This window comes from Mirounga angustirostris, unplaced genomic scaffold, assembly GCF_029215605.1.
Source record: "Mirounga angustirostris isolate CCGP_5_RB_7025 unplaced genomic scaffold, mMirAng1.0.hap1 SCAF_6, whole genome shotgun sequence".
In the NCBI taxonomy this organism is placed as follows: domain Eukaryota; kingdom Metazoa; phylum Chordata; class Mammalia; order Carnivora; family Phocidae; genus Mirounga; species Mirounga angustirostris.
In genome coordinates this window covers 57950449-57977222 of record NW_026991714.1, presented here as the reverse complement: position 1 = coordinate 57977222, position 26774 = coordinate 57950449, and the positions used below count along the sequence as shown (strand labels likewise).

The 26774-nt window shown below is 48.4% G+C and overlaps 1 protein-coding gene and 1 long non-coding RNA gene across 3 annotated transcripts; one reads left to right on the top strand and one right to left on the bottom strand.

Annotated features, from left to right (window-relative positions):
• Positions 1–1017: 1017 nt before the first annotated feature.
• LOC135364741 (uncharacterized) lies at positions 1018–6257 on the bottom strand. The gene is made up of 2 exons (XR_010412350.1): positions 6114–6257; positions 1018–4480 (listed from the first exon to the last, which is right to left on the bottom strand). It is a non-coding gene; the product is annotated as an uncharacterized LOC135364741 (long non-coding RNA).
• Positions 5428–26466, top strand: SFT2D2 (SFT2 domain containing 2). 2 transcript variants are annotated; one of them, XR_006791240.3, is made up of 9 exons: positions 5428–5603; positions 10561–10647; positions 10879–10964; positions 14669–14750; positions 16139–16174; positions 16263–16321; positions 17895–17949; positions 18215–18244; positions 21033–26466. XR_006791240.3 is itself a non-coding variant. In XM_045877523.3 (8 exons), the coding sequence occupies exons 1-8, from the start codon at positions 5541–5543 to the stop codon at positions 21070–21072; spliced, it is 483 nt and encodes a 160-aa protein (XP_045733479.1). In that variant the 5' UTR covers positions 5433–5540; the 3' UTR covers positions 21073–26466. The 2 variants fall into 2 exon arrangements, 1 of the variants encoding a protein (XP_045733479.1); XM_045877523.3 differs by lacking the exon at positions 17895–17949 and having other exon boundaries at positions 5433–5603.
• Positions 26467–26774: the final 308 nt, after the last annotated feature.

Here is a 26774-nt window from a genome sequence, read left to right as displayed (position 1 = left end):
TCCTGGGGGAATAATCAGCCTTGTGCGTTAGCTGTTACAAGTGGCTGCCTGGCCAGGACGGGGCTGTAGGCAGCCCCACGGGAGCGGCCGCAAGTGCCGGAGGGGTTGGGGGTGAGTGAGGGTTCAGCCCCTGAAGGGTGGCTCCGAGGAGGGGCGGGGGTGGGAAGGGTCCTTCGATGTCCCTGGCATGGGGATGGCCGTGGCAGGTGGAGGGAGGCCGAAGTACTTTCATACTTTCCGAGTGATGAGGCCCTAGTTGAAACAAAGGGTCTGGACATCAGAGGGGAGCGCCCAGGAGACAGAAGGAAGCGGCACCCATCTGCTCTGGTGCCCAAGGCAGTGCCTGGTCTTCTCACTCCTACTTCTTGATCACTGTGACAACTGTCTCCTCTCTCAATTCCTTACTTAGCACAGGCCTCTGCAGACAAAGCTGTTTGTTCAAAACCCTCCAGGCCAGCTGCAGCTCTGGGATGGAACTTCTGCATCCTCCCCGCCCCTCCCTCCCTTTCCTTCCTTTCCTGTCTCCTTCCTCTTTTCCTTTTCCTCACCCTCATTTTCTTTCAAAAAATAATTTATTGAGGTGAAAATTACATAACACAAAATTAACCATTTCAAAGTGAACAATACATTCACAATATTGTGCAACCACCTCCTCTATCTTGTTCCAAACTATTTTCATCTCCTTGACCAGTTCCTCCCCAGTCCTCCCTCCCCCTAGCAACCATCAATCTGCTTTCTGTTTCCATGGATTTATTTGTTCTAGATATTTCATATAAATAGAATCACATGATATGTAACCTTTTGTGTGTCTATTTATTTTGAGAGCAGGTTCATTCACAAGGTTCATAACTGAAAAGTCAGTAGATACATAGTGAAAAGTTCTCTGCTGCAGGGTCACCTAGTTTCCCTCGCTGAGGTAAAGTGTAACCTCAGCAGTTTTTGTTTATTTTTGTTTTTCCATCCTCCCAGATATGTTTTATGCAGATATAGGTAAATATAGATATGTCCACACACATGTTCTTTTTTTTTTTTTAAAGATTTTATTTATTTATTTGAGAGAGAGAATGAGAGAGAGCACAGGAGAGAGGGGAGGGTCAGAGGGAGAAGCAGACTCCCCGCCGAGCAGGGAGCCCGATGCGGGACTCGATCCCGGGACTCCAGGATCATGACCTGAGCCGAAGGCAGTCGCTTAACCAACTGAGCCACCCAGGCGCCCATGTCCACACACATGTTCTATCATGTATCTGTCATCTACCTGTTTGGATCTGATTTTTTTTCTCCTAACATATCTTGGAGATAGTTTCATATCAATATGTAAAGAGCTTCCTTCTTCTCTTTCTAATGATTGTTTTATATTCTTATGAATGGATGTATCATAATTTATGTAACCATTCCTCCCACCAATGGACTTTTAGGTTGTTTCCAATCTTTTGGTATTATAAACAATGTCACAATGAGTCACTTTGTACATTGGCCAATGTATCTGTAGATAAATTAGGAGTCCGAAATTCTGGGTTCAAACTTAGACACATTTAGGCAAGATAAGAGTGGACTCCTGTTACATTATATAATAAATAACATTCATGGATTGGGAAATATGCATTAGACACTGTGCTAAGCATTTTTAAGCAGCTTTATTGCAATATAATTTATATATCATAGGATTCACTCATTTAAAGCATACAATTCAATATTTTTTAGTATTTTCACAGAGTTGTGCAATCACCACCACAATCGATTTTAGAACATTTCATCACCTGGAAGAAACCCCGTACCCATTAACCGTCACTTCCCACGCTCCTCTGCCTCCAACCCGTGGAAACCATTCATCTATTTTTTGTCTCTGGATTTGCCCATTATGGGCATCTCATACAGATGAAATCATATGCTATGTGGCCTTTTACGTATGGCTTCTTTCACTTAGCATAATGTTTTCAAGGTTCATCCATGTTGTCATTATTCCATTCCTTTTTATTGCAGAAAATCCCTGTGTTTTTACATCTTCAATCAATCTAGCGTTTCCACTTAGGCAACCCAAGTCCTTTGACCAGGGCAGTTACAGGCAGGTGTACCCCAAAATTTGCAGGGCCTGGGAAACAAAAAATGGGAGCCCCTAAGTCAGATGCCTAAATATTTAAAGGCTGTAAATCAAGCCAAACAATTGTTGAATAAATTATGTTTGATCCTCCTACATTGACAAATAGGTGTAAAGTTATGGCTTCTATATGACTAAAAATTGGCAAAATATCAAAGATGACTAAATTCAATTATTACAAAATTAGAATATATTATGGTAATAATAGATTCATTTTCAAAATGAATTGAATAAATTCAATTTCAAAATATTTTTTATGCTTTCAAGAGCTATTTTTCTAAAATATTCAAAATTATCTACAAAAGTTAAAGGAAAGAAATATAATTGATAATTAACCTGTGAAAAATTAAATTTCAAGTATTTACAGTTAAAATTTTTACTTGACTTTTTGAGAATGTAATGAAATCTTATTAAATATGATTATGAAGAAGCTATTTGTGATTCTGGTGTTCCATGTCTTTGACTTAGTAGCATGTTTCATGTATGTTATGCCTAGACCTACATCTGTACAGGAGAGAGTAATATGAATTGTTTCGTAATGAAAAATATTCCTTAGCCTCCACGTGAACTGTTGCATTTACTGCACTAATTTTTGGGAGTCCCTCTGGAATTTTATGTTAGAGAAACAGGAAGATGGAGACTTGGCACTGGCGGGAAATGGCATGTTGTTACCTAAGGATCTACTGCAGTCAAGGTGTCTCAGTGGAGGGATGTGACAGGTGGATTTGTCTTTTACTTTTATTTTATTTTTTAAAAGATTTTATTTATTGGGCGCCTGGGTGGCTCAGTTGGTTAAGCGACTGCCTTCGGCTCAGGTCATGATCCTGGAGTCCCAGGATCGAGTCCCGCATCGGGCTCCCTGCTTGGCAGGGAGCCTGCTTCTCCCTCTGACCCTACCCCTCTCCTGTGCTCTCTCTCTCTCATTCTCTCTGTCTCAAATAAATAAATAAAAATCTTAAAAAAAAAAAAAAGAAAAAAAGATTTTATTTATTTATTTGACAGAGAGAGAGACAGGAGAGGGGGAACACAAGCAGGGGGAGTGGGAGAGGGAGAAGAAGGCTTCCAACATGGAGCAAGGAGCCGGGACCTGAGCCAAAGGCAGACGATTAACGACTGAGCCACCCAGGCACCGTGGATTTGTCTTTTACCGAATCACCTCTACGGTTCCTATCCCACTGGCCCTCTGAAGCAGCGTGTCCGCACTGGTGGTGGTACAACCCACAAGCCCCGCACGTTCACATGCCTTTTGTTTCAAGGGCAGAAGGCAGGACACACGGAGAAGCAGTGCCCTGGGGTCTAAACGGTGTTACTTGGGAGAGGGGGCATCCTGGTGCTAGTGCCACATCTCAAGTAAGAGAAGAGCCACGTGTTCTTTCACACGTGTGTGTGTGTGTGTGTGTGTGTGTGTGTGATTTGCAGGCTCCCCTACAAGCATGGGCCGAGAGGAGAGGCCATCCTGCCCAGTTCTGAAAGAAATGTGGCTCTTACGCTTGAGCTGAGATTACAGATAAGGCCTTTCTGAACAAAACCTCTTTTACTGTGATGAGGGGTGGTGCCTGGCTGGCTCAGTTCGTGGAGCGTGAGACTTTTGATTTCTGGGTTGTGAGTTCGAGTCCCACGCTGGGTATAGAGATTACTTAAAAATAAAATCTTAAAACAAACAAACAGCCTCTTTTACTCTGATGAATGCAGGGAGTGGAGGTGGAGGAGGAGGGCAGACCAACTGTCTTCCCCGGTGGACAAAAACAAACCTATCTGTATCTGCTGACTTGCACAGCATGGCCATTTTAAGTGTTGCCCATCTGCCCACCTGTCTGTTACAATTCACACAATCGCAAAAGCAGACACAAAGTCTCTCATTCACTCATTCATTCATTCACTTAATGGTATTAACTGAGCACATCTTCTAGGTGCCTTTCTGGGTTGGCAGAGTAAAAAAATGACTGGAACTGTGAGGACTCACAAGGTATAGGGGACAGACTTGAACATGAATAATGGCAATAGTGCGGGGTTTAAAATGCTATGGGAGGACAGAGGAAGGAGCAACTGCCACATCAGTGTGGACTGGGCTAGAGGAGGCTTCAGAGGAGATGGTGGAGTAATATTAGCTTCCACAGATGCCACAGAATGCCTGTCATGTTCCAGGCTCTCCTCGCATACTGTCACATGTACTTCCCACAAAATCTCTCAGAGGTACCCGTTTATGTCCATTTTACAGATGAGAAAATTGAGGACCAGAAAGCTTAGGTAACTTGTTCAGTGCCACATAGCTGGTAACTGATGGTTCTATAGTTGCACCTCCCAGATCTTCCTAATTTCACAATGGATGAACTTTCCACCGTGTCTTGGTATTTGAGGAGTCTTGAAGGATGTGTAGGAATTTACCTGAGTGGAACAAGGGCGTAAGAGCAGCAGGGGAAAAACAACAGCATTTGTTATTGGAGATCTGAGATGTAAACGAAAATTGTGGCAGAGCATGTTTGAGTATCTATAAAGATGAGGTCACATGATTACAGCCATCTGACTGACTTGAATAGGGTCCTGTGCAAATCCCTTTTGCCTGGTTGATTTATAATTCCCAAGAGGCCCAAGTTCTAGGTAACATCTAAATTCTCTCCGCCCAGACACACATTCCTACTCTTTCACAAGTGTTCTTGGAGAGGGGGTTGGTGAGGGAGACAGCGGGGAGATTCTCCAGTGTGTGCTCCCCACAACCTCACTGTGGATTTGCTTTTCTGAGCCGATCTAATCTTGAAGTTAGCTTTCCAGACGCTCCCCAGGCAGCAGTCCGACATGCGAGCCTATCTGTCTCCGGCCCTGTCCTGGGGGTTGCACGGGCGACACGGATTCTCCAACCGGAAATCATTAGCGCTGGAATCCGCTTCGAGGGCGGCCCAACAAGCGACTATGCCTTTCTCCACTTCCTCATCCAAGTTCTACCCTTTCCTCGAGTTTCTGCCCAAATCATACCTCTAGAAGCATTTTCAGTTGGGATCACAGGAGCTTGGTCTAGCCTTTTAAAAAAAATCGTTTCACTTGAGACCACCTGGAATAAGTTCCATCTAGAACAAGCGCCGTGGCCACATTAACAAGAAAAACACTCGTGAGCCCGGTAGGCACGCAGCGTTTGTTGACTGACCTCAGGAGGGCCGGGAGGGGGGCGGGTCCGGCTTCCACCCGGACGCGGGAAGGAGGCCAGGCCGCCGAGCGAGGCTGGGCGGAACGTAACCCCCGCGCCCCCAGGGCGTCCCGCCTCCCGCCCCCGCGGCCGGCCCGTGAAAGCGGCGGGGCGCCTGCGCGGGCGGCCGCCAGGTGGGCAGGTACCTGGGCGGGGCGCGCCGTGGTTGGCGGCCGGCGCCGGCGGGCCCGGCACCCGGAAGAGCCGCCGACTCCGCGAGCGCAACAGGGGGCTGAGCGGGGCTGCGTCGTGTGGACCCGGCCCGGGATGGACAAGCTGAAGAAGGTGCTGAGCGGCCAGGACACCGAGGACCGGGGCGGCCTGGCCGAGGTGAGCGCGCCCGGGAACCGGGCGGGACTTCCAGGCTTTCCTGGAAAGCCGCGCCGCGCCCGTGCGTCCTCCCGGCGGCGGGCCCCGCGCTCCCCGCGCCCGTGCGTCCTCCCGGCGGCGGGCCCCGCGCTCCCCGCGCCCGTGCGTCCTCCCGGCGGCGGGCCCCGCGCTCCCCGCGCCCCTGCAGGTGCCGCGCCGGGCCCTCCGCTCCAGGCGGTCGGCCTGTGCGTGCTCTGTTGCCCGGCGCCCCCTCAGCCCTCCCCGCCCCAGCGGCCCACTCGAGAGGGCGGCGCCGGGCGCCGTCCCGGCCGGTCCCTCCAGCCCCGCCGGCCTCCCCGAGCTCCGGGGCCGAGACGGGCAGGGCGGGCGGGCCCCGAGGGCCTGGCGGAGGGAACCCGCGTCCGGGTGGGTCGCCTGGGCCTGGCGACGGGCCCGCAGCTTCCCCTGCTCGCTGCCCGGGTACGGCGGGGCTCAGTTGTCGGTGTGACACTCCCACCCGACCTTGGGCACCTGTCGTTGTTGTGACGCGTCTCCACCGCGGACCCGTGAACTCCCGGAGGGCAGGGCTCACTCTTGTTTCTCTGCGCCCCCAGTCCGTCCGGAGACGCGGCAGACGCCCAGCACCTCGTGGGACTGCCGGCGCGTGTTTGTGTGACTGTTTCGCTAGCGAGGCTGGGTCGAGCGGGAATCTGGGCGCTCGGGCCGTGTCTTCTAGAGCCACACAGAATGGTCATTTCCTGTTTCGAGTGCTTTTTTTCGCTCTTGTTTTTGTTTTCCTTTCTGGATGACAGAATAACATTTTACTTTTTGGTGTGTATTCCACGGGCCTCAGTTTCCCCAGCTGTAAAGTGAGGGTGTTGAACAAGAGACTACGGCTTCTTTCAACTCGAAACCCACGTTTTCCTTCTAACTTTAATCAGTGTCTCTCGTGGTTTGTTCTCAGCATCTTCTTTCACCCACTTTGGTGGTTGCTGATTTTTTTCTGCATTTTGTGTGATACTGGGACCCCCTCTGTGAGATCTCAGAACTTGTAAAGCTTACTCTCTTAATCCTCACTTTGAAGAAGCAACACTATAGGAATTGGAATTGAGTATCATAGGAATTGGGGTCTTATTTTTTTGACATTTCAAAACAGCTCTGTGGGTTCCTTTTAATTGGTTGCCTTTATTAGTTGGTCAAAGCTCAGGAGTAATTTCATGCATTTTTTTTGTTTTTCATTTCTGGCTTCTGTTATGAACTGCCAAGTCAAACCCCAGACCAGGCCTGAGAATACCCGGGTAGTTGACAGTCATGTGGTTCTAAAAGCATTATGCCCTGTGGACTGTCATCACGCTTTTAGGAGCAGCTAGGGTTCAAGAGGGAGACACTTTATCATCCTGAAGGCTCTTGGGGGGGAGTGTTGACAGCGAGATGATGCAGATACTATATATTTAGAAAAAAACCATGAAGCAGACGCGTAAGAGTGAATGATTAGTGCAGATTGAAGATGTAAATGCTGAGTTTGTTTTTACCTACAATGGTGCATGCCTGCGTTGGATGCAGTGAAGGGCTTTAAAGTGTTGTAGGCTCAACCACGTCTTAAATCTGTTTAAAAAAGAGTAGGTGCTGCTCTCTTGTGAAGTAGTGTTGTCCGTTTCCTCTAAGTGTGAGATTCCTGTTTTCATACATCATTGTATGCCATTTCCTGAGTCCCAGACTCCTGGGAAACATCTTGTAGCTGGCTGAGTTCATTTTCAGGATTGTTTTTGGCTTAATTTTTACTAATTCGGGCCTCCTTTAAAATGTTGCTATTGACTTGATTGTTTCACATTTCCCATGGCTTTGAAGCTGGCAAAGAGAGTTGTGTGCTGAAATTTCTGTTTTGTGTGGTAGGTTGGACTTCGTGGCCTTATGGGCTCTTCAGATTAAATTGTCAGAGGTCCCATAAGTGAGTGCTTTTCAAATTTTTATCCTTTTAATGTAAACAATAAAAGCATGGCTAGTTCTGTTTCTCCTACATATGAAACTGGGTATAAAAACGACTTGGCAGTGCCTAATCACCAATACCCTCCTGACGAGGTTTTTAATTGATACCTCACCTTCATAAATCCGCCTTCAACCTTTAGTTTTAGTGGGCGTATTTCTTTCTTTCTTTCTTTCTTTTTTTTTTTTAAGATTTTATTTATTTGAGAGCGAGAGAATGAGAGAGAAAGAACACATCAGAGGGGATAGGGTCAGAGGGCGAAGCAGACTCCCGCCGAGCAGGGAGCCCGATGCGGGACTCGATCCCGGGACTCGAGGATCATGACCTGAGCCGAAGGCAGACGCTTAACCAACTGAGCCACCCAGGCGCCCCTAGTGGGCGTATTTCTTAAAGTATAGGTTTTATTTTTTTCATAGAGGATTCCAGGGATGAGGAGGGAATGAGTGGTACCTGGTTTGAAAGCACAGGTATGAAGCAGTATTCATTTCTCACCGTCTTCTGGTTACCAGCCCTGTTTCCTCAAACAGCTCTTAGCTTTACTTCATTTTGGCGAGCACCTTTCTTCTCTCCACATCCCCAAGTCAAAGGGACCTTTGTTCCTAACTGCCAGACAGCTTGAGTGCAGATCGCCTGTAAATTCTAGCCAGGGACTATTTTAGCTACTCCGATTTCCAGAAGGTGCCCCAGCAGCCATGAATTTAGAGAGGCGTTTTATAAGAACTGAGTTTGTTTTTATAAATTGGCAAAAAGAAGGGCTTAGCCTTCACTGAGTCCAGCCGGTGAAAGAAGTGCGATGACACAGAGTGGGAAGACATGGTGATGAAAGGTTATCTGCGCCCCCTCCCCCCATTTTGCCAACTAGGGTGACATCTGGGTGGAAATTCAGCTTGAGGGACTTGTGGAGCCAACACTTCCTCCTTTCTGAAGGAAGAAACCAGAACTGTGTCCTCTCGTCGACGAGTTTGATTTTTACGAGGACTGGAACGTGGAGACCATATTTAGTTCTCTAAATGCCAAGGCCAGCTCACACTTGACACTTAACCTTATGGGTTATCCTCTTCACAAAAAAAAATAATAAAGGTCGAATCTCTTAAAATATCCCTGTTGGTGCCAAGTGGTGCTCAAGCCATGAATCCAGTCCAGTTCTGCTATGACGCTTTTCTCCCCGCGTGCAGCTCACTTCTTTTTTTCTACCTGGCAAAGTAAGTTCTTTGTTTCTTGCATGAGTAGGAGTGGTGGCTTCTGATTTTATTTTCTTCTTGGTGGGAGGTTGACCTGTTAGTCAGAAGGCTGACCTGATTATGGGGGCTGCCAGTGCAGCCTGCTAACAGCGTCACGTGGCTCATTTGGGAGGTGAGCTGTGCCTGAGCACGGAACCAGGTGGCCCGTCTGTCAGGTCCTGACACCCTGTTCCCACGGCGTGGTTACCATCCCCGATGGCGCCTTTCTGTGCAGTGTCCTGTGGTGCCCCGTGTTCCCGCAAGTGCTGTGTGTGTGGTGGGGGATTGCAGTGTCATGAGCCCACTTTAAATATGTGTGAACAGGGTTGCCTGGGCGGCTCAGTTGGTTAAGTGTCTGACTCTTGATCTCGGCTCAGGTCATGGTCTCAGGGTCGTGAGATCAAGCCCAGCGTCGGGCTCCGTGCTGGGTGTGGAGCCTGCTTGGGATTCTCTCCCTCTCCCTCTCCCTCTCTAGAGAAGATAAAAAGTGTGAATAAATGTGGTAGGAGGAAAACCCCTTTTGATAACCTGCCCTTAAGACTGCCTTTCTCCTGAATGGAAATTAAGCCGTCTGTAGCAATGCTGGCCACACCCGGGAGAGCTGCTCTTCCTTCTTTCCAGGCGTCTGGTTTGACAGGAAGTTTGGAGACAGGGCTGAAGACAGGTCCCTGAGCTGGGAGCAGTCAGGGCCGAAGGAGTTGCCAGTCCGGTGTCCCTTGCAGCTTCTGCCACCGCCTTCGTTCATCAGGGAGTGGAAATGTTACTGGCACCTTTCCCCCACTGCCGGAGGGAGACTGTGCTGGCCACACGAGGTGAGCCTGGTGTGAATACACTGGGTTGCCTGGGCAGGAGGCAGGACCTTTGGTCTCAGTGGCAGCTGTCTGTCCCCAGCCTGGAGCAGCTGTGGCCACTTTCATGATGTGGACAGACTAGGAAGGTCTCTGGCGTAAGTTCCGGGCTGTCCTCTTTGACACGGGGGGAAAACCCTTGGGAGCTACTTGCAGGCTCCCCTGTTCTAGCAGAGTTGTCTTGGGAAAAGTTGGCATCCTCGGAGCTTTACTCTTGGGAGGGGTTAGTTACGGTAGCGGAGAGTCAGACGAGTAGGGCCGTAATGAATTACCTAGGATTTGTATCACGCTTGCGTGACTTGGCTGATGCCAGCACCCCAAAGCTCAGCATGAATTGATTCAGCTCAGGGCCCTGACACAGATGAGAGCCTTAGTCCTTCGGCGTCTCAGAGATGCCGGTAGGAGTAGCTACTGCCCAAGTTGGGCTGGTTGATGTAGGCGACCATGCCCGGTGGATCCAGCCCCAAGTGCCGGCCCCCGACCGGCCCCCGTTTCCTGGGTCCCTGCCTGGCGGAGCTCATGGCTTTCTGGTTGTCCTTGTCCGGCCCGGGCTGTGTAAGGGCTTGGGCTACTCTAGGGTCTACTGCCTTGCCATGCTGTGTGTGAAATGGTTTGTGCTTCAGGTGGAGAGTTTCCAGCTCTGGGGATGTTCACCTAGAGGCTCGGTAACCTCTTATCTGCTGCCAGAGAGGAGATTTGTGGCTGGATAAGGAGCCGGCTTCCAGGACTCAGGAGGGCTCTTGTAGCCATGAGTGAGTCGGATTCTTTGTTCCTGCCTTCCGCAGGTCAAACTCACACGCTCAATCTAACCAACTGAGCCACCCAGGCGCCCCCCCTCACACGCTCAATCTAATTATGTGCTTCCCTTGTTTCTGGTGCTTAAACATGCATATACGTGTATGTAATCCATTTTTTAAAAATTTCAGGTTGTTGAGGCATCTTCATTAAGCTGGGGTACCAGAATAAAAGGCTTCATTGCATGTTTTGCTGCAGGAATTGTCTGCTCACTGCTGGTAAGATGTCCCTCCCCTCCCCTGGTCTTTTCCCCACCCTGTCCCTCCTTCCCTCTGTCTTTCCCCTTTTGTCCACCTCCTTTTCTCTTTCTCTTCATGAGATGCCTGGATGAGAGAGAGAGGGAGGTGCTGAGGAGGGTGGGGAGGGGACTGGGTGTCTCTGTGCACTCTTGGCTGTAGACTCTCGTAGGAGGGGTCCTCTGTGCAAATGCCCTGTGCTTTATCTTCCAGGGAACTCTTCTGCTCTGGGTGCCCAGGAAGGGACTATACCTCTTTGCAGTGTTTTATACTTTTGGTAACATCGCATCAATTGGGAGGTAACAGGTGTTTCTTTTTTTTTTTTTTAATTTAACCATAGCCAATCACTGGATGGGAAACTGGGTGTGGATTGTGCTTGAGGGAGGTGAAGGAGGATGCTTTAATAGTTTTAAGGATTTGGTTTCTCACCAAATGTAGTTAAAATACATCATATCTAACTTTATCACATAAAGTTAATTAATGGTAAATGCTAAGAACCCTATGCTAAATTTCCTTTTAAAAAATTACTGAAAAGGGGTGCCTGGATGGCTCAGTTGTTAAGCGTCTGCCTTTGGCTCAGGTCATGATCCCAGGGACCTGGGATTGAGTCCCGCATCAGGCTCCCTGCTCGGCAGGAAGCCTGCTTCTCCTTCTCCCACTCCCCCTGCTTGTGTTCCCTCTCTTCTTGTGTCTCTCTCTGTCAAATAAATAATAAAATCTTTAAAAAAAAATGTTTTAGGGTGCCTGGGTGGCTCAGTTGGTTGAGCGACTGCCTTCGGCTCAGGTCATGATCCTGGAGTCCCGGGATCGAGTCCCACGTCGGGCTCCCTGCTCAGCAGGGGGTCTGCTTCTCCCTCTGACCCTCTCCCCTCTCATGCTCTCTGTCTCTCATTCTCTCTCTCTCAAAAAAAAAAAAAATCTTTAATAAAAAAAAAATGTTTTAGTATCTTTTTTTTTTTTTTTAAAGATTTTATTGGGTGCCTGGGTGGCTTAGTCAGTTAAGTGTCTGACTTTGGCTCAGGTCATGATCTTGGGGTCCTGGGATCGAGCCCCATGTCAGGCTCCCCATTCAGCAGGGGAGTCTGCTTCTCTCTCTCCCTCTGCCCCTCCCCCTGCTTGTGTTTTCTCTCTCTCTAAGTAAATAATAAATAATTTATTTGAGAGAGAGATTGGGTGAATGAGGGGTGGGTGGGGAGGAGCAGAAGAGGGACAAGCAGACTCCGGGGTGAGTGCAAAGCCTGACATAGGGCTTGATCCCACAACTTTGAGATCATGACCAAAATCAAGAGTTGGACATTTAACTGACTGAGTCACCTGCGCATCCCAGTATTTTGTATCTTAGTTTATTTTTTTAATTTTTATTTTTTTAAAGATTTTATTTATTTTTTTGAGAGAGCGAGAGACAGAGACAGAGCATGGGGGGGAGGGGCTGAGGGAGAGGGAGAAGCAGACTCCCTGCTGAGCAGGGAGCTCGGCCTGTGGGCTCCATCTCAGGACCCTGAGATCATGACCTGAGCCGAAGGCAGATGCTTAACCAACTGAGCCACCCAGGCGCCCTTATCTTAGTTTATTTTTGAAATCTCCTGGGATAAAGTTACTGTTGAGGTTTTATATATGAGGGAACCGTGGCGGCCCGTTTTGCATGCTGCAGGTACACAGATAGCCCAGGTCAAGTGCAGTTCATGCTTCAACCACACTGTGTGCAGACAGCAACAGTCCTCCCAGCTGGGAGTGCTGGCCTGACTTCAGCCTACATGGCCGCCTGGAACCTGAACTCTGTGACCTTTCCTCTCCTGCCACCTTCCCTTGTATCTCAGTCAATGGCCTCAGAGTCCTGGGTGTCCAAGCCCCGGCCCCTGTTATTACTCACCATGGCTTGGTGCCGACCCCTTCCTGGCTCCTTCCTCTTTGTCTCCGTGGCTCTTGTCCCTGACCATGGGACTCACGTGCTCAGTGACTAAGCCTTGATTACACCCTGGGCTGGGCTCTGAGCGCGCACAGACATTGCTGCCGAGGTGGAGCCCACTGGTCGGCCAGACAGACACGTGAACTGATAATATAGGGCATGGAGAAAGAAGTGCTCAGGGAGGGGCAGCTGCTGAGATCTGACCCGGGGAGCCAGGGAGGGCTTTCTAGAGATGGTGATACCTGAGCTGCTCTTAGCTCTGGCTCGTATCACTTCCCATCTGAACTACCACAGGATTCCTCTGCTGGCTTCTCTGTGTCCTTTTGTGTCCCTCCAGGCCATTTTCAGCATTCGGTTACAGCCCTGGCTCACTCTCTTTAGCGGTACCTCATTTCCGCCACAGGTGTGTGCATGCAGGAGAGGCCCTTCGAGATGTGGCTTTACCCAGTTCCACTCCCCAGCCAGGCCGACCTGCATTTCCCCAAATGTTTTTGTGCCTATTCTGGGGCTAATTTCTCTGCCTAGAATGCTGCCCCACCTGTATCTCCCTCTTTGTGCCCTACCCCCCTCATTTTGGTGAATTCTTGCTCATTTGTGATGACTTGGCTCAGAAATCACCACTCCTATGAATCTTCTCCTTGTTACCTCTCCCCACCCCCACCCAGAACAATGACCTCTTCTTTCATATGGGACTCTGTATGTCCCAAATACATTTTTGTGACAGCACAGATAGCATTTTATTACATTGACTTGTTACAAGTCTCTGAGCCACTTGACAAGGGCTATACGTCTGCCTTACCTGTCCCTAATTGTCCCCAAACCTAGCTCTGTTTTTGGCTGGAAATGTTAACCAAATGATTGAGTACACGACTCTGGCTACCTTCTAAAAACTTAATTTATGAATGCTTATGATAGTAAATGCTGGCTCTCAGAGATGTCTCATCTCGCCTCTAAAGCCCTCTCAAATACTAACTTTTGGAGGGTTTTGCTTTGGGCAGACAGTGTAGGTTTACTGTTGAGTCTATAAATAGAGCATAAGTACTGGCGTGTGTTGGTTAGTCTAGAAGAACTATTTAGCAAACCCTAATAGGGTCGACTCTTGATAGCACTGCCTACAGAAGTACTAAAGGGAGCAAATGATTATTTCCAGGGTGTGTCTAGGAGTTTATGGCTTTACCTATAATCTGTTACTTTTTTTTTTAAAGATTTTATTTACTTATTTGACAGAGAGAGGGAGAGAGGGTGGGAGGGAGGGAGAGAGCACAAGCAGGGGGAGTGGCAGGCAGAGGGAGAGGGAGAAGCAGGGAGCCCGATGACGTGGGGCTGCATCCCAGGACCCTGAGATCATGACCTGAGCCTAAGGCAGATGCTTAACCCACTGAGCCACCCAGGCGCCCCTATAATCTGTTAGGTTTTTGTATATATGCTGCATTTAATTTTTAAGGCCAGTCTTGGCTCTTGCTTCTTGTTCAGTGTTGGCTAAGAGTGCAGCTGTGAGTTCTGGTTGAAACTTAATGGTACTTCAAAGAGAGGTAGACTAATTTTTTAAATTTCTGTTTTTACCAAATACCCGGTAGCTAATGCTAAAACTCTGGCTGTTACAGGGCTTTAGGGGTGAGCCACCTGGGGCATTTCTGTCAGGAATCTAGAGACATGACAGACCTAACCCTCGAGTTCGGCGTGAGGATCTGCTTGGGTTACTGTCCCACACAGCCCCCTCTCAAGTTCCGTTCACACTGAAAGTGCATGAGGGATGCCTTTCGGAGCTTTCGATCCAGTAGATGGGGGTTTGAATGCTGGCTCTTCAAGTTCCTAGCTGTGTGATTGTGGATAAGTAAATGAACCTTTCTGAGCTTCATTTTCTCATCTCTGAAATAAGTAAGTGTAATAACATCTAACTTACAGAGTTGCTGAGGGATGGAATGAGGTCGAGTATGTCCTATCTGGCATTTAGCAAACACTGAACAAATCATAGATGATATGATCGGTAGAATTATTCTCTGGAGACTATGAAAGAGAGTGAAGCGCTCTACTTTTTAATATCAGCAACCTAAACCTGTCATATGGATGAATGGCTTGTGTGTGTTTGCCTCTCAGCACTGTCTTCCTCATGGGGCCGATGAAGCAGCTGAAGCGAATGTTTGAGCCGACGCGTTTGATTGCAACTATCATGGTGCTGGTAAGGCCTCCCTTTTAGCCGCACTTGTGAAATGGGACTTTTTATTTCTGCGGCATGGAGTTTTTTTCGTCTTTAACCTAAAAACCTCTTTTCTTTTTCCTTTCGTCTCGACTTACTCCGATGCCTGTAACCACAGAGGAGACATAGGGAGAATTCTGTGTCTGATCATTACGCCCTTGGTGTTTCAGTTGGTGTTCGGGTTCTGCCAGCTCCTGCCCCCCCGCAGCGGGCTGCTCAGAGTAGCCACACTGATGTGGATGAGGTCCTCCGGGACACTGGGGAAGCCACACACAGGCAGAGCTTAGAGGGAGTGACTCAGAAACACAGGCTTCGCCCCCTGGAGTGGGTGTCTGGTCTCCTGGAGCGGGCTTGCTCTTCCCTCCGCATTATCTGACTGATGTTTGTTTTCATCCATATTTCTGATGCGGGTCTGCGCTCCTCGTGGCCCCTTCTCTCTGTTCCCTGCTTGGACAGCACAGTGCCTTCAGCTTGTCCCACCCTCCTGTCCTGTTGGTTCAAATGCCCCTTCCTCCTCTGGACTGCTGCCTTCCAGACCACATTCGCTGGCCTTCGGTTAAAATTACCTTTATTGTAACATTTGGGACTTGATCAGTGCGCTTTTAGTTTTAGTTTTAATTCTGTCCATGTTGTTTGTTCAGACTTCTGTTGTGAGTTCTCTAAAGCCGTGTCCACGTTTGCTGTTGATTGCATATGCACTGGCCCAGTGCTGGCCACAGAAGAAATACTTGGGGCGTGTTTATTGAGTAGTTACCCTATAGATGGACAGAGAGGACGGGCATGACCTGCAGCTCGAGTGCCATTGTTCTTGGCCAGCCCTGGGATGTAGATGGTCCGGACAGGTCTCTCGTAGAAACAACTTTCTAAGAAAGGACTCAGGGAACGTGTTAGGTGACACGTAAACAAATAACCGACTGCCTGATGTCTCGTGTTACTCTTCGTCCTTGCTTGCCTTCTCTGCTCCAGACACAAGTGTTTTTGGCAGGGGTTCAAATACAGAGCTGTGTGTTCGACCAATGTTAGTGTGTTTGAATGGAAAGATGGATGGATGAGGGGTGGACCAGGTTTTATTTTCTGGGCAGAGAATTTGGGAAAATTTGAAAGTTGAAGAGGATCCATTTCTTTTTAACCTACATCCGATCTTATTGGCTGGTTTCATTTCATCGGGATTTTAACTCTTCTGCTAAACATGGGTGCTCACGTGGGTCCAGCACTTTGAGAGGGAGGACAGCTTTGGTCGCTGTGATCATCACAGAATCTGGTTACTGTGTGGGGATAAGTCTTGTAAGTTTGCCAAGAATGGCGAAGTCTTAACAGTATTTTTCTCCATGTTGTCACTGTATTAATTAATGTTTTTCCTCTCTCTCTAGCTGTGTTTTGCACTTACTCTGTGTTCTGCCTTTTGGGTAAGCATGGATTTTCATTTTCTTGAACCTTTTTGGCTTGTGCCTCTTGTCGCACACACTGTGCGGTAACCGTCCATTTTTCTTTCAGTGGCATAACAAGGGGCTCGCGCTCATCTTCTGCATTTTGCAGTCCTTGGCCCTGACGTGGTAAGTGATGTTTTAGTCTCCTCCCACGTCGCTGTCTGACTAATGCAGCGGAAGGAGATAAAATCCCACAGGGTGCGGGGGGAGGATAGAAAAACATAGAAACTTTTCAAGTTAAGAATTCTCAATTATGCAAGTGAAATCAGACTCCAGAGCGAAAAGTCTGTGGACTCAGCCCCGTGTCCAGTAGATGGCATCAGTGGTCTTGGGTGGTTGGCGGAGGCTGTTTGCCTGCTGCAGTGTTTTTTGTTTTTTGTTTTTTTTTTGCGGGGCTCTTGGTTGATTTTGAGATGTCATAAATGTTATTCAATCACTTCTGTCTAGTAGGAGCAAGGACAGTGAAGTATTATGGGGGCTGGTAGAAAGAGGCTTGTGAGTCAGATAGATGTTGAAGGAGGGCGAGTGGTGAGAAGTGATGAGCTGCATTTGTGATGGGATGGATGATTTAGCCGAAGCACAAAGAGGGAATTGTCAGCAGGAGATGAGGGACAGTGAGTGATGAAACGGAAAACCACGTGGCCGTGGGCAGTGCGATCGACAGGTGCCCTGCAGGCTGTTGGCAAGACCAGGGGGTTGTAGCTCAAGAGCCACGCATAGGGAAAGGGGCGCTGGGGACGTTACTGGGGGCCGCGGATGGGGCTGTACGTTCCGGTCCAACATCAGAGTGAGAGCGGTTCTGGCAGGCATGAAATTGATGGCTTCTGAGATGTTGCTATAGTCCTTCCAGAGTTTATGAAGGGATGAGGCCTGCCTGAACAGTTTCCATAGAGATGTGCTCATCTGCTTCTGAAAAAAAAAAATGTTTTCTCTAGTGCAAAGGAGACAGGACTGAAAGTTTTAAAGCCTCCAAGGATCAACTGTACTCCCATGTGGTAGAAATGGGGCTTGAGGCTGCAAGCTGAGCACCCATTCCTCCCTTTAGTCATTTGGGACTTTTGAATAAATACACTTCTCAAATGCTTTTTGGAATTTACTGTGTTCACAAGTAAGTGAGTTTTGTACTTGGGGAACGTAAGAAGAATGATGGCCTGATTTTAATGACACACATGTTTTGGGAATAGGTACCAAAAGACCTGGTTTGATGGCTTATATTTCTATTTTGCTTTTTTCCCCCAGGGGATGAAATTGGTACTCAAATGTACATCCCTTTTTTTTTTTTTTTTTGCTTATAGACTGAATTTGAAGCCAGTTTTCAGAGGTTTAGCGTTCATATGGGCTCAAGCAAATGGCAGTATTCACTCCAACACTGACTATGTTGTGTTTTTCTCAGGGCTGGTCCTTTAGTGTTGTGGCCTCCTCCCTGCATGGGCCTCCCTTGGGTGAGGGGCCTGAGCCAACTGGGATCACCAAGTTATCTTTGGGCTTGGGTTCTTGAAGAATCATAGCTTGCTTATATTTTTATCCATAGTATAGTTGGTAGTGGGTTTTTTTTTTCTTTCTGTTCTCTTTTCTCTTCTTTTAAAATTAATAGGAGCAGAGCAGAAAATTATCCCATTCAGATAGAAGTTCATTCTGTTGAGGATTTGTAAAATATTAGAGGATAGCTGATCTGGGTTTTATTTGGTGTTGTTTTTAGAATAGAGCTCTGTGCCATCCGGATATGTGGGATCTGCTGACCCTGTGAGGCTGAGGTGATGGTTACCTCCACATGGGCCTTTTGCCCTTCTTCTCTGGCCACTGATGACACCTCCCCCCCCCCCCCCCCCACCAACCTGTACGTGTGGCGTGGCGTGTGTGTTCACGTGTGTATGTGAGTGTGCATGGGTATGCGTGTACCCCCCACGCTGAGGAAGGAGAGGGTCTGGGCCCATCATGGCAGGTGCCTCATGGCTCGGGGCCCATTCCTTCCAGTGATTCCCTCCATCTGATTTCGTCTCTTGTTTGTTTTCATTGCAGGTATAGCCTTTCCTTCATACCCTATGCAAGGTAAGACTGTGTTTACTACTGTGACTTCTGTCACTTGGGGATGGTGGTGTGTTTGCAAAGGGCCTTTGTTTTGAGTGCTTTCAGAGAACACATATTCTGTCTTCACTAAAGTTCTTTTAGACAAAGAGGTTAAGTGTCCTATACCTATTTTATAGATTAGTAAGCTGAGGGTCCTCTCCACCCCCTCCCCTCCCTGCAGTACAGGGTGATAGGCATTGGCCCAGGACCACCAGTTCCAGTGGCATGAACGTTCTCCTGTGATATATAGTGCGCATGTGCACCCAATCACTCTTTGAACTTGTAGCTTTGCGGAGATCTTCTTAAAGGTGAATATCACTCTAGTATCCCTGAGGAGGAGGTGGAGGGATCCAAGCTCATGCTTGTTTTCTTGCAGTGTCCCATCGATGAGAATGTTCCAGAAGAGTTTATGAAGGGAAAGTCAACAGGGCCAGGACTCGGAGGACCAGGGTTTCCTAATTAGCAGTGTGACCTTGGGCAGCTCACTGGACCCCTGTGGCCTGAGTCTCAGGGATAAGCAGAGTGGGCTGGGCCAGGTCATCCCCACAGGCCCCTTCCAGCCGCCACACCTCCTTTATTTATTTATTTATTTTGAAGATTTTATTTATTTATTTGACAGAGAGAGACACAGTGAGAGAGGGAACACAAGCAGGGGGAGTGGGAGAGGGAGAAGCAGGCTTCCCGCTGAGCAGGGAGCCCGATGCGGGGCTCGATCCCAGGATGCTGGGATCATGACCTGAGCCGAAGGCAGACACTTAACAACTGAGCCACCCAGGTGCCCCTGCCACACCTCTTTTAATTGGCCCTTTCAGGGATGGGCCTCTCAAAACTGGCCATGTGATCTTTGCTGACTCTGCTCTCAGGCAGTGGTTTAATTTCCATACATCCCTGTCATTACCTGTAGCTAAAAAGCAGCTTTTCTTTAGCTGTGTTGAGAAGATGAAAAATTGCATGGGAGCTGGGGAGGAAGAAGAGCAGGCTTGCATCTTATGTGCTCAACTCCAGTGCTGACAGTGATTTGAAGATGCTGGGGAGTGTCAGATGAGAAGTTCGCAAGCTCATCACAAGCTGCGTGGCTTGGGAATAAGTTCTAGGGGGATAACAGGAAGTACTCTGCTGACCAGCCAGTTTGGGGGGGATGGTGGCTTGTCTGAGAAGAGTATGGGTAGAGCTGTCTTGGGCAACTAGGTTTTTGTGTGAAATAAGCCAGAACCTATCATCCCTGAGCATCCAGTGACCTATTTATCAGTTTGCCAACAATTTGAATGTATCCTCATGCCGGTACAGTTCCATAATTTTCAGGGTCCAGTGCAAAACGTAAACGTGGGCTCCTTGTTAAAAAATGATAGAGGATTTCAAGATGGCAGCCTCAGAGCATTAAACCAGAGGCGGAACCCTTGAAGTATGGGGCCCCGTGAAACTGCACATGTCTCTGACCCATGAAGCTGGGCCTGCTTGGTGCCATTCTTCAGGGCTGCAGACTTGACCTGGATTGGCATTTATAGAGCTTAGGCCTTTCCCACAGCGTTCCACAGGAATAGTGGTTACATGGTAGAAAAGGGTTCCATGGTCAAATAAGTTTGGGAAGGGGTTAAGCAAAATTAGATGGGTTCCTTGTTATGCAGCTTTCCAGGTCCTTTGGTAATGTGTGTTGTTAGCTGCCATGAGGAATCTTTTTTTTTTTTTTTTTAAAGATTTTATTTATTTATTTGACAGAGAGAGACATAGCGAGAAAGGGAACACAAGCAGGGGGAGTGGGAGAGGGAGAAGCAGGCTCCCCGCTGAGCAGGGAGCCCGATTCGGGGCTTGATCCCAGGACCCTGGGTTCATGACCTGAGCCGAAGGCAGATGCTTAACCAACTGAGCCACCCAGGCGTCCCCACCATGAGGAATCTTATTTGGTTGTAAAACTCTTTCTTGTGCAAAGCATCTCCTGAGACTACAGTGTAGAGCTTATCTTAAGAAATGCTGCTCTAGAATTATCTTACTGTTAAAGCACCATGGCCGCCCATGCAAATGCATTCATTTACCTCTCCCTCCCTCCGTGACTACCAGGATCCTTGGCGCAAGTGCAGCTGGGAGCAGAGGCACAGAGTCGGGGTGGGGAGCCCTCGTACTAGCCACACGGGGTGCCTCAGATGGCCGTGCTTGCTTGAATAGGACAGTAATTGATCGAGCACCCACTCTTTCCTTGCATGCTGTGCAGTGACTTCTGGGACAGACCTAACAGCAGGTTAATAAGTACTCCGTCACTACAGAGAGTCCCCTGTGCTTGGGAACTCCTGCAAGCTGTCCCTTAGCAAGTTCCTGCTGTTTGGAAGAAAGGCCCGAGTGACTACCCGATCTGATGTTTTCAGTGCATCTGGTGATTCCGGTTGACATTAAAGTGCACAGTCCTGTTTTCTTGGTTTCTGATAACCTCTACTTTCTTCTGGTCTTTTCCTTTGGTTATCATGAATAGCTGTCTGTTATTTGATACCTACTCTATTCACTGTATTAATTCCTGCAGTTTGTCTTTAGGGTAAGTGGGACATCCCCTTTTACAGATGTGGAGTTTAAAACTCAGTAAGACAAATCACTTGCCCATAGTAATACCGCTAATGTTGAAGCTGATGTTTGATGCCAGGGAGCTCGGCCCCACAATCTAGGTGCTCTCTGCCCCGCAGGATGCTACTCTGGGTGCCCAGGAAATCTACAGGAGGGTCTTTACCACTTACAGGGGCCTTTGGGGTGATGATCTCCCACTGATGTTTGTGTGTTTTCCTCCTAGGGATGCTGTGAAGAAGTGTTTTGCTGTCTGTCTTGCATAGCACATGGTCAGTTGTGCAAGGCTTTGGAAGGCGCCGTGGACGGAAGCTGGTGGACAGTTTTGTAAATACCTTCTAAACCTCTGTCTTACAGACACGTGCCTTTTCTCTTGCAGCAGTGTGTTGCTTGTGATCTGAACATTTGAGGGTAGCTTTTGGAGGCATTGTTGTGGTCCCAAACCCAAATGTCTGTAGCATGGTATGAGAGGTGGGTTCTGTTATCTCATGGGGTAGATTATTCCTCATGCACCTGTTCCCTCTTTAGATGAAGTCTTCCACTGAAATTTCCTAAATAAAAACCTTGTTAAGCAGCGGCAGGTCAGCTTGGGAGCCAGGGCTCTTCTGGGGGTGACAGGCAGCCCCATCAGAGCTGGCAGGGATACAGTCGTAAGGGACAGGGTTTTGGTGTCTGCAGGGACTTTGTGGACTTGCCCTCAGCATGGAGAACCGCCCCCCCGCCCCCCCCCCGCCTCACCCAGCGTGGACGTGCTTCTGCTCTGGGGTCTGCCCCCCCGACAGCTGCACACAAGCCCGTGGAGAGCCTGCTCGTAGAGTGACCTGGGAAAGGAGCACTTTTTGGGGATATGTGTTGTTTTTAAATCTGCACGTTGGCTTTGTTCTTCTGATTCCGCACCTGACGATGGAATGTATCTTCTGACATTCTGTGCACTCTTTTTCTCTCGGGGTTTTCTTTCTTTCTCCCCCTCCACGTAGCTTTTCTCATGGCCTCCTGGAACTGGACTGGGGACGAAGCATGGACAGAACAGACACTGTTTGCTTTTGCACAAGAGCTGACGGGAGGGAAAAGTCTTGCTGCTTTCCACTCTTTTTTGTCTTCCCCATTATTTATTAATGTTGCTTTTAAACTGATTCTGTTTTCCGTTCTCCCCTGGAACGGGGCCAGGGTAGAGCGGTGAGAAGGCAGAGCCCCATTGTGGGGCCCATGGGAAGGAGGCACGCCTGGCTGGTGACCTTTCAGCGGTGCCAGGGTTTCCACCGGAGCCCGCGCCACAGCACTGGGGGTGGGACACCGTGGGTGGCAGGGGGCGCGCATCGCAGCCCCTGCTTCACCACGCACGGTGCTTTGTGCCCGGGATTCTGTCTGGTCCCACAAGAGCCTGGTGACAAAGTGGCGATGGTTATCTCACTGGGCAGTCGAGATCAGACTCAGAGAGGTCAGCAGATTGCCTCAAAGCCACGGTTGGTGGCAGAACTGGGCCCGGAGTCTGGGTGCCCCAGCTTCAGTCCCCTCTGTGCCCCCGTGTTTCCCAGGCTGGCTCTGGAGGCGCCTCCTCTGACTGTTCTGCCTGTTCTCATCAGCCAAGCCTGTGCCTTTTCTGCTCCCAGTCCCTTTACGTCACTGCACTGTCTCCTGCCCAGTTTCCCTTTTGGGATGCTTCCTCCTGGTTCTGTGGGCTCTCCGTTGTTCAGTTGTGTGCCCTTGTAGCTCCTTGCTGCCTGACCAGCATAAATGCCCTATCTTGATTGCCAGAGTTCTTGGCATTGCGGGGCCTCTGAAGCAAGCCCACAAGTGAAATCTCTTTGGGGTTGCCTTTCTGTTCTTACCCAGGTCTAGCTGGCCCGCTCGGGTTCTTGCTCTGGAACCTCCACACCAAAGGCTGTGGTCCACGTGTCGTCTCCTTGCTTGTGGCCAGTTGCTAAGTTCTTTCTCCTGTTGCAGCTGAGACCTCAGACCGGCTAGCCTTTTCCTCTGAGCTGGGGAGCTGTGAGCAGGTCTGAGAGGGCCAGAGTGAGGAGGCAGTCTCACCGGGTCCTCTCTAGGCTATGGAGGGCACCCTGGCTTATCCTGAGGTTCCTAACCTGCCTTCAGCCAGGAAGGGAAATTATGTGCTGCCCTCTGGCTTTTGTGGAGTTCTTTTACATCTGAGGCGTCCCTCGGAAATAGCTCAGATCTTGGAGGCGCTCTAGAAAGGGGCCCAAAGGAGACCCGGCATGTCCATCGTGCCCTCTCGTAAGAGCAGGTGTGGGGCTAGCCTGTCTCTACGAGCTCCAACCAGCCTGGAGTAACTAGAAGGCTGAACCCTCTGGCCCTTTGCAATGTCTGGACTTGACATTGTGGGACATGAGGTCGAGGTGCCTTTTGCGATGTCACCGGGGCTATGTAGCATAGTGGTAGTGGATGTGGGCTTTGACGGCACACAGGTTGGGTGTGAGTTGTGGTTCAGTCACATACCGGTGTCAGGTTGAGCAAGTTACTTAAGCTCTGGCTCCCTTTAAAGACAACAGAGGTAACAGCCCCTGCTGGATCACTCTCCATCAATGAGCTGTGCGTCAGGTGCTTCGCTTGGAGCCCAGGGGACGGAGACGGTATCTCAGGAAAAGGAAGGTGTTATTACTACGTCCCAGAAGTAACCAATGACCTTTGAAGGTGGCAGGTGAATGTCTCTGACCATTAACTTATCTACAAAATATGTATCGAGCATTATGCGTCCAGCACAGTACTGTTGCCACACCTGGTCTCATTTAATAGTCACAGTGGCTTTGCAGGCTGGTGGTCCTGTTTGCCTTGCTGAAGAAACGAGCCGCCTCGGGGAGGGTAGGCGTCCCTCCAGATCTCACCAGTAGAGGGCGGTGGTTCTTGTGTTAAAGTGCCTGCTTTGCCCTAACGCGGGGCCTGTGGCCAGTTTGCACAGACTGCTCCAGCCAGGACACTGTGGGCAGCTTTTGGATGATCCTGCCATTCGGGATCTTCCAGACTCCTGCATTTCCCTTCTGCCACCTCACCCTTTGGTTTTCCCTGCTTGTTTTGCCTCCTGCACGGTGGGAGAAAGAAGAAATCCATGTTAAAGCCACTGAAAGCTGTTACCAGGCAACAGTGCTAGTTTGCAAGCACCGTGGTGGGCGAGAGAGTGGGGAATTAGGGTTCAGACCCTGCGGCTGGCAGGCTGGCAGTCCCGTCTTGTTCCTGCAACAACCCCCCCCCGCCCCCCCACTGCTGGGGGAAGGAGAGGGAGAGGTCGTTGCATTCTTGCAGTGAAAGGAATCATTCAGGCGACTCTCGCAGCGCTGCGTACTCCCTGGAGGTGAGGTGGTGCCTCCAGCTGCATGTGAGGCTCCCTCTGTGGGTGCTGTGTTGGGCGCTGTGCCGCTCCCCAGGCCCAGACAGCTGTCTCCCGGGCCCCGGAGCCTGCCGTGTGACTCCCTGCCGCCCGTGTCCCTACCTGGGAGGTTCCCCTTCTGCCGACCGTGCTCATGGGCAACTCTGGCTGCCAGAGTTGTGCGTGGCCATGCCTCTGGCCGCTGCTGCCCAGGCCCAGCTGGAGGTTCCGTGGGAAAGTGGGACACCATCCCCCGTGGGGCATTTCCACTGGGTTGACGATCTCAGTGCTCCTTCATTCTGTGTGGGGACTTCCGGGGGGGGGGTATCCCCCGACTGCCCCCTCCCTCCTACCCTAATCAGGGTACGCTCAGGGAGCAGGAAGTAAAATCATGAAGTGCATCTAAATAAATTCCTTTTGGACACTTGCATTGGAGAAGATGATTAAGTGGGGCATATCTTGAAAAAAGGGGTGGGAGGTACTGGTTTAGCTGCTGCTGCTTTTGACAGCTCCAGGAGAGTGACAAGTGTGGCGGTGTGACGGTCGGGGCAGTGAATTAGGCAACTGAGCTCAGCCCATGGCTGTGCGTTCCCTTTTCTGTGGGGCAGCCCGCACCAGGCCCGCCTTACCTTCTCTTCCTTCAGACGTCTGACTGGAGTCAGCTGCAGGATTACAAACTAGTTAAAAATTCACAACCCACCCTTGACCCTCATTTTTAGCAAATAAATGAAAAAAAAAAACCCCATGTTTGCTCAATTTTTGGCATAGTTTTTTATTTTAAAATTTAAAATTTTTTAGGATGTTTTAAGGGATAGTTTTTTGCAGATAGCAGTTTTTAAAAAGCTAACAGACCCACAACTGAAGTTAAATACAGATTCATATCTGAAACTCTTGATAAGATATAAAAAAAGAATTTAGATTTAGAATTTTATTTTGTTTTTTTTGGAAATTCTTATTTAAAAAGTTAGTTGGGAGGTTAAATCATGTGACTTTAAAGTACCTTCTCATTCATAGTTTATGAATTTTATGAAATTCTGAGATCTTGAGCATTTTCAGTCAAGTAAAGAGAAAACTGTTGTGCACTTTATTTGATCCCAGTTCCCTCAAAGATAGGCTGCTTAGTTCCACTTTGGGCTATTTCCAGGTCTACCCCAAAGGCGTAGGTGACACTCCCAGGTCCCTGGTACACTTAAGCTTTGTTGTGGGGTGCTCAGGTTTCTGTTGAGCAGAAAGGCCTCGCGAAGCTTGGGCCGAGATCTCGCACTAGAGTTGGTGAGCATAGCCCCGTGAGGCAACCCTTGGCTAATGTACATTGACCACATAAAATTCCATTCTCTCGAGCAGGAGCCCATAGGCTAATAATGGGCTTAGAAATGCACAAAATTTTTCTCTGGGTGGAATGAGCTGAGAGCAGAGAAGATTGAGTTCACTAGGCAGGTGCTATATCGTCCTCTCGTGGACCAGACTTGGCTATTTGAAATGAAAAATCCATCCACAGCATTGTAGTAAACAGCTAATGCTGAGGTACGTGTTTACAACGTGTGTTGTAAACATGTGTTTACTACATGTGATAAATAGTACGAAAAAACCCCATACATCACAGACAAACATTCCCTGATATAAGTGGGCTGCCTGGGCCTTGTGAAGTATCCTTTACGACCAAATGAAGACTGGTATCTAGGCAGAATATTGTTCTCTGTTGAACTTCCATACTGCCGGTAATGAGCCTTATTCTAAGTACAAGCAAACCTTGTATTTGTAAAATATCCTAAAGGAGAAGCATGGTTTACATTCAATTTTGCAGTCTTTCTGCTACGAGAAGTGTTTATTTTGCTTTTTTCAATCTGTTTACTTGATGTAGCCGTTTTGAACAAGGAAAGGAAAAATTTAAAATCCTCTCAACTCTGTTCTTTTGCTGCTTTTGTAAATTCTGATTGTGAAGTTGGGGATAAAGATGTTCAAAAGCCCATGGAGAATTTACATGCCTTCAGAACATTGTGCCTGTTCTAATATGATGAGCTTTTAAAAAATACTTTGTTAAAACATGAATCAGTTTTTGTAGTTGTACAGAGATATTCAACTAATTTTGAGTGCTGGTGATTGCATAACTGAATTTTGTATATCCAAAAATATATTCTTGTGTGCTACTTTTCCTACCTTGAGATTCTATTTAATACAACAAATGTTTTCTTTTTACTGATGCATTTCAAAGAGAAAGAATTTTGCTGGTAATTAAGCTGTTTTTTTCCCCCAAGACATCATAAAACTGTTCTTAATTTTTCTTGTTTTGCTTTTTGTTTCCTTCTCAATAAATGATAGCATTATGATCTTTAATAAATCTGGTATTGTCTCTTATTCATATTTGTTTTCCCAGGAGTCACTAAACCAAATGAAGGTTGTATGACTACAAGAAAAGACCATGTCCTTATTTTGCAATTGTAGTATGTAGCATGCGTTGTAAACGCTTAAAGTTGTTTTTGAGCTAAATTGGTATGTAGTCCTCTCTTTCCAATGACATGGGATAACAGGGTCTAAGTTTTGAAGATTTTTGAAGGTAAGAAATGTCAAATGTTTTATTTTGGAATATTCCTACACACCTACTTGGTTTAATCACTGTGTAAACTGGGTTGTCAAATTAGTATAAAG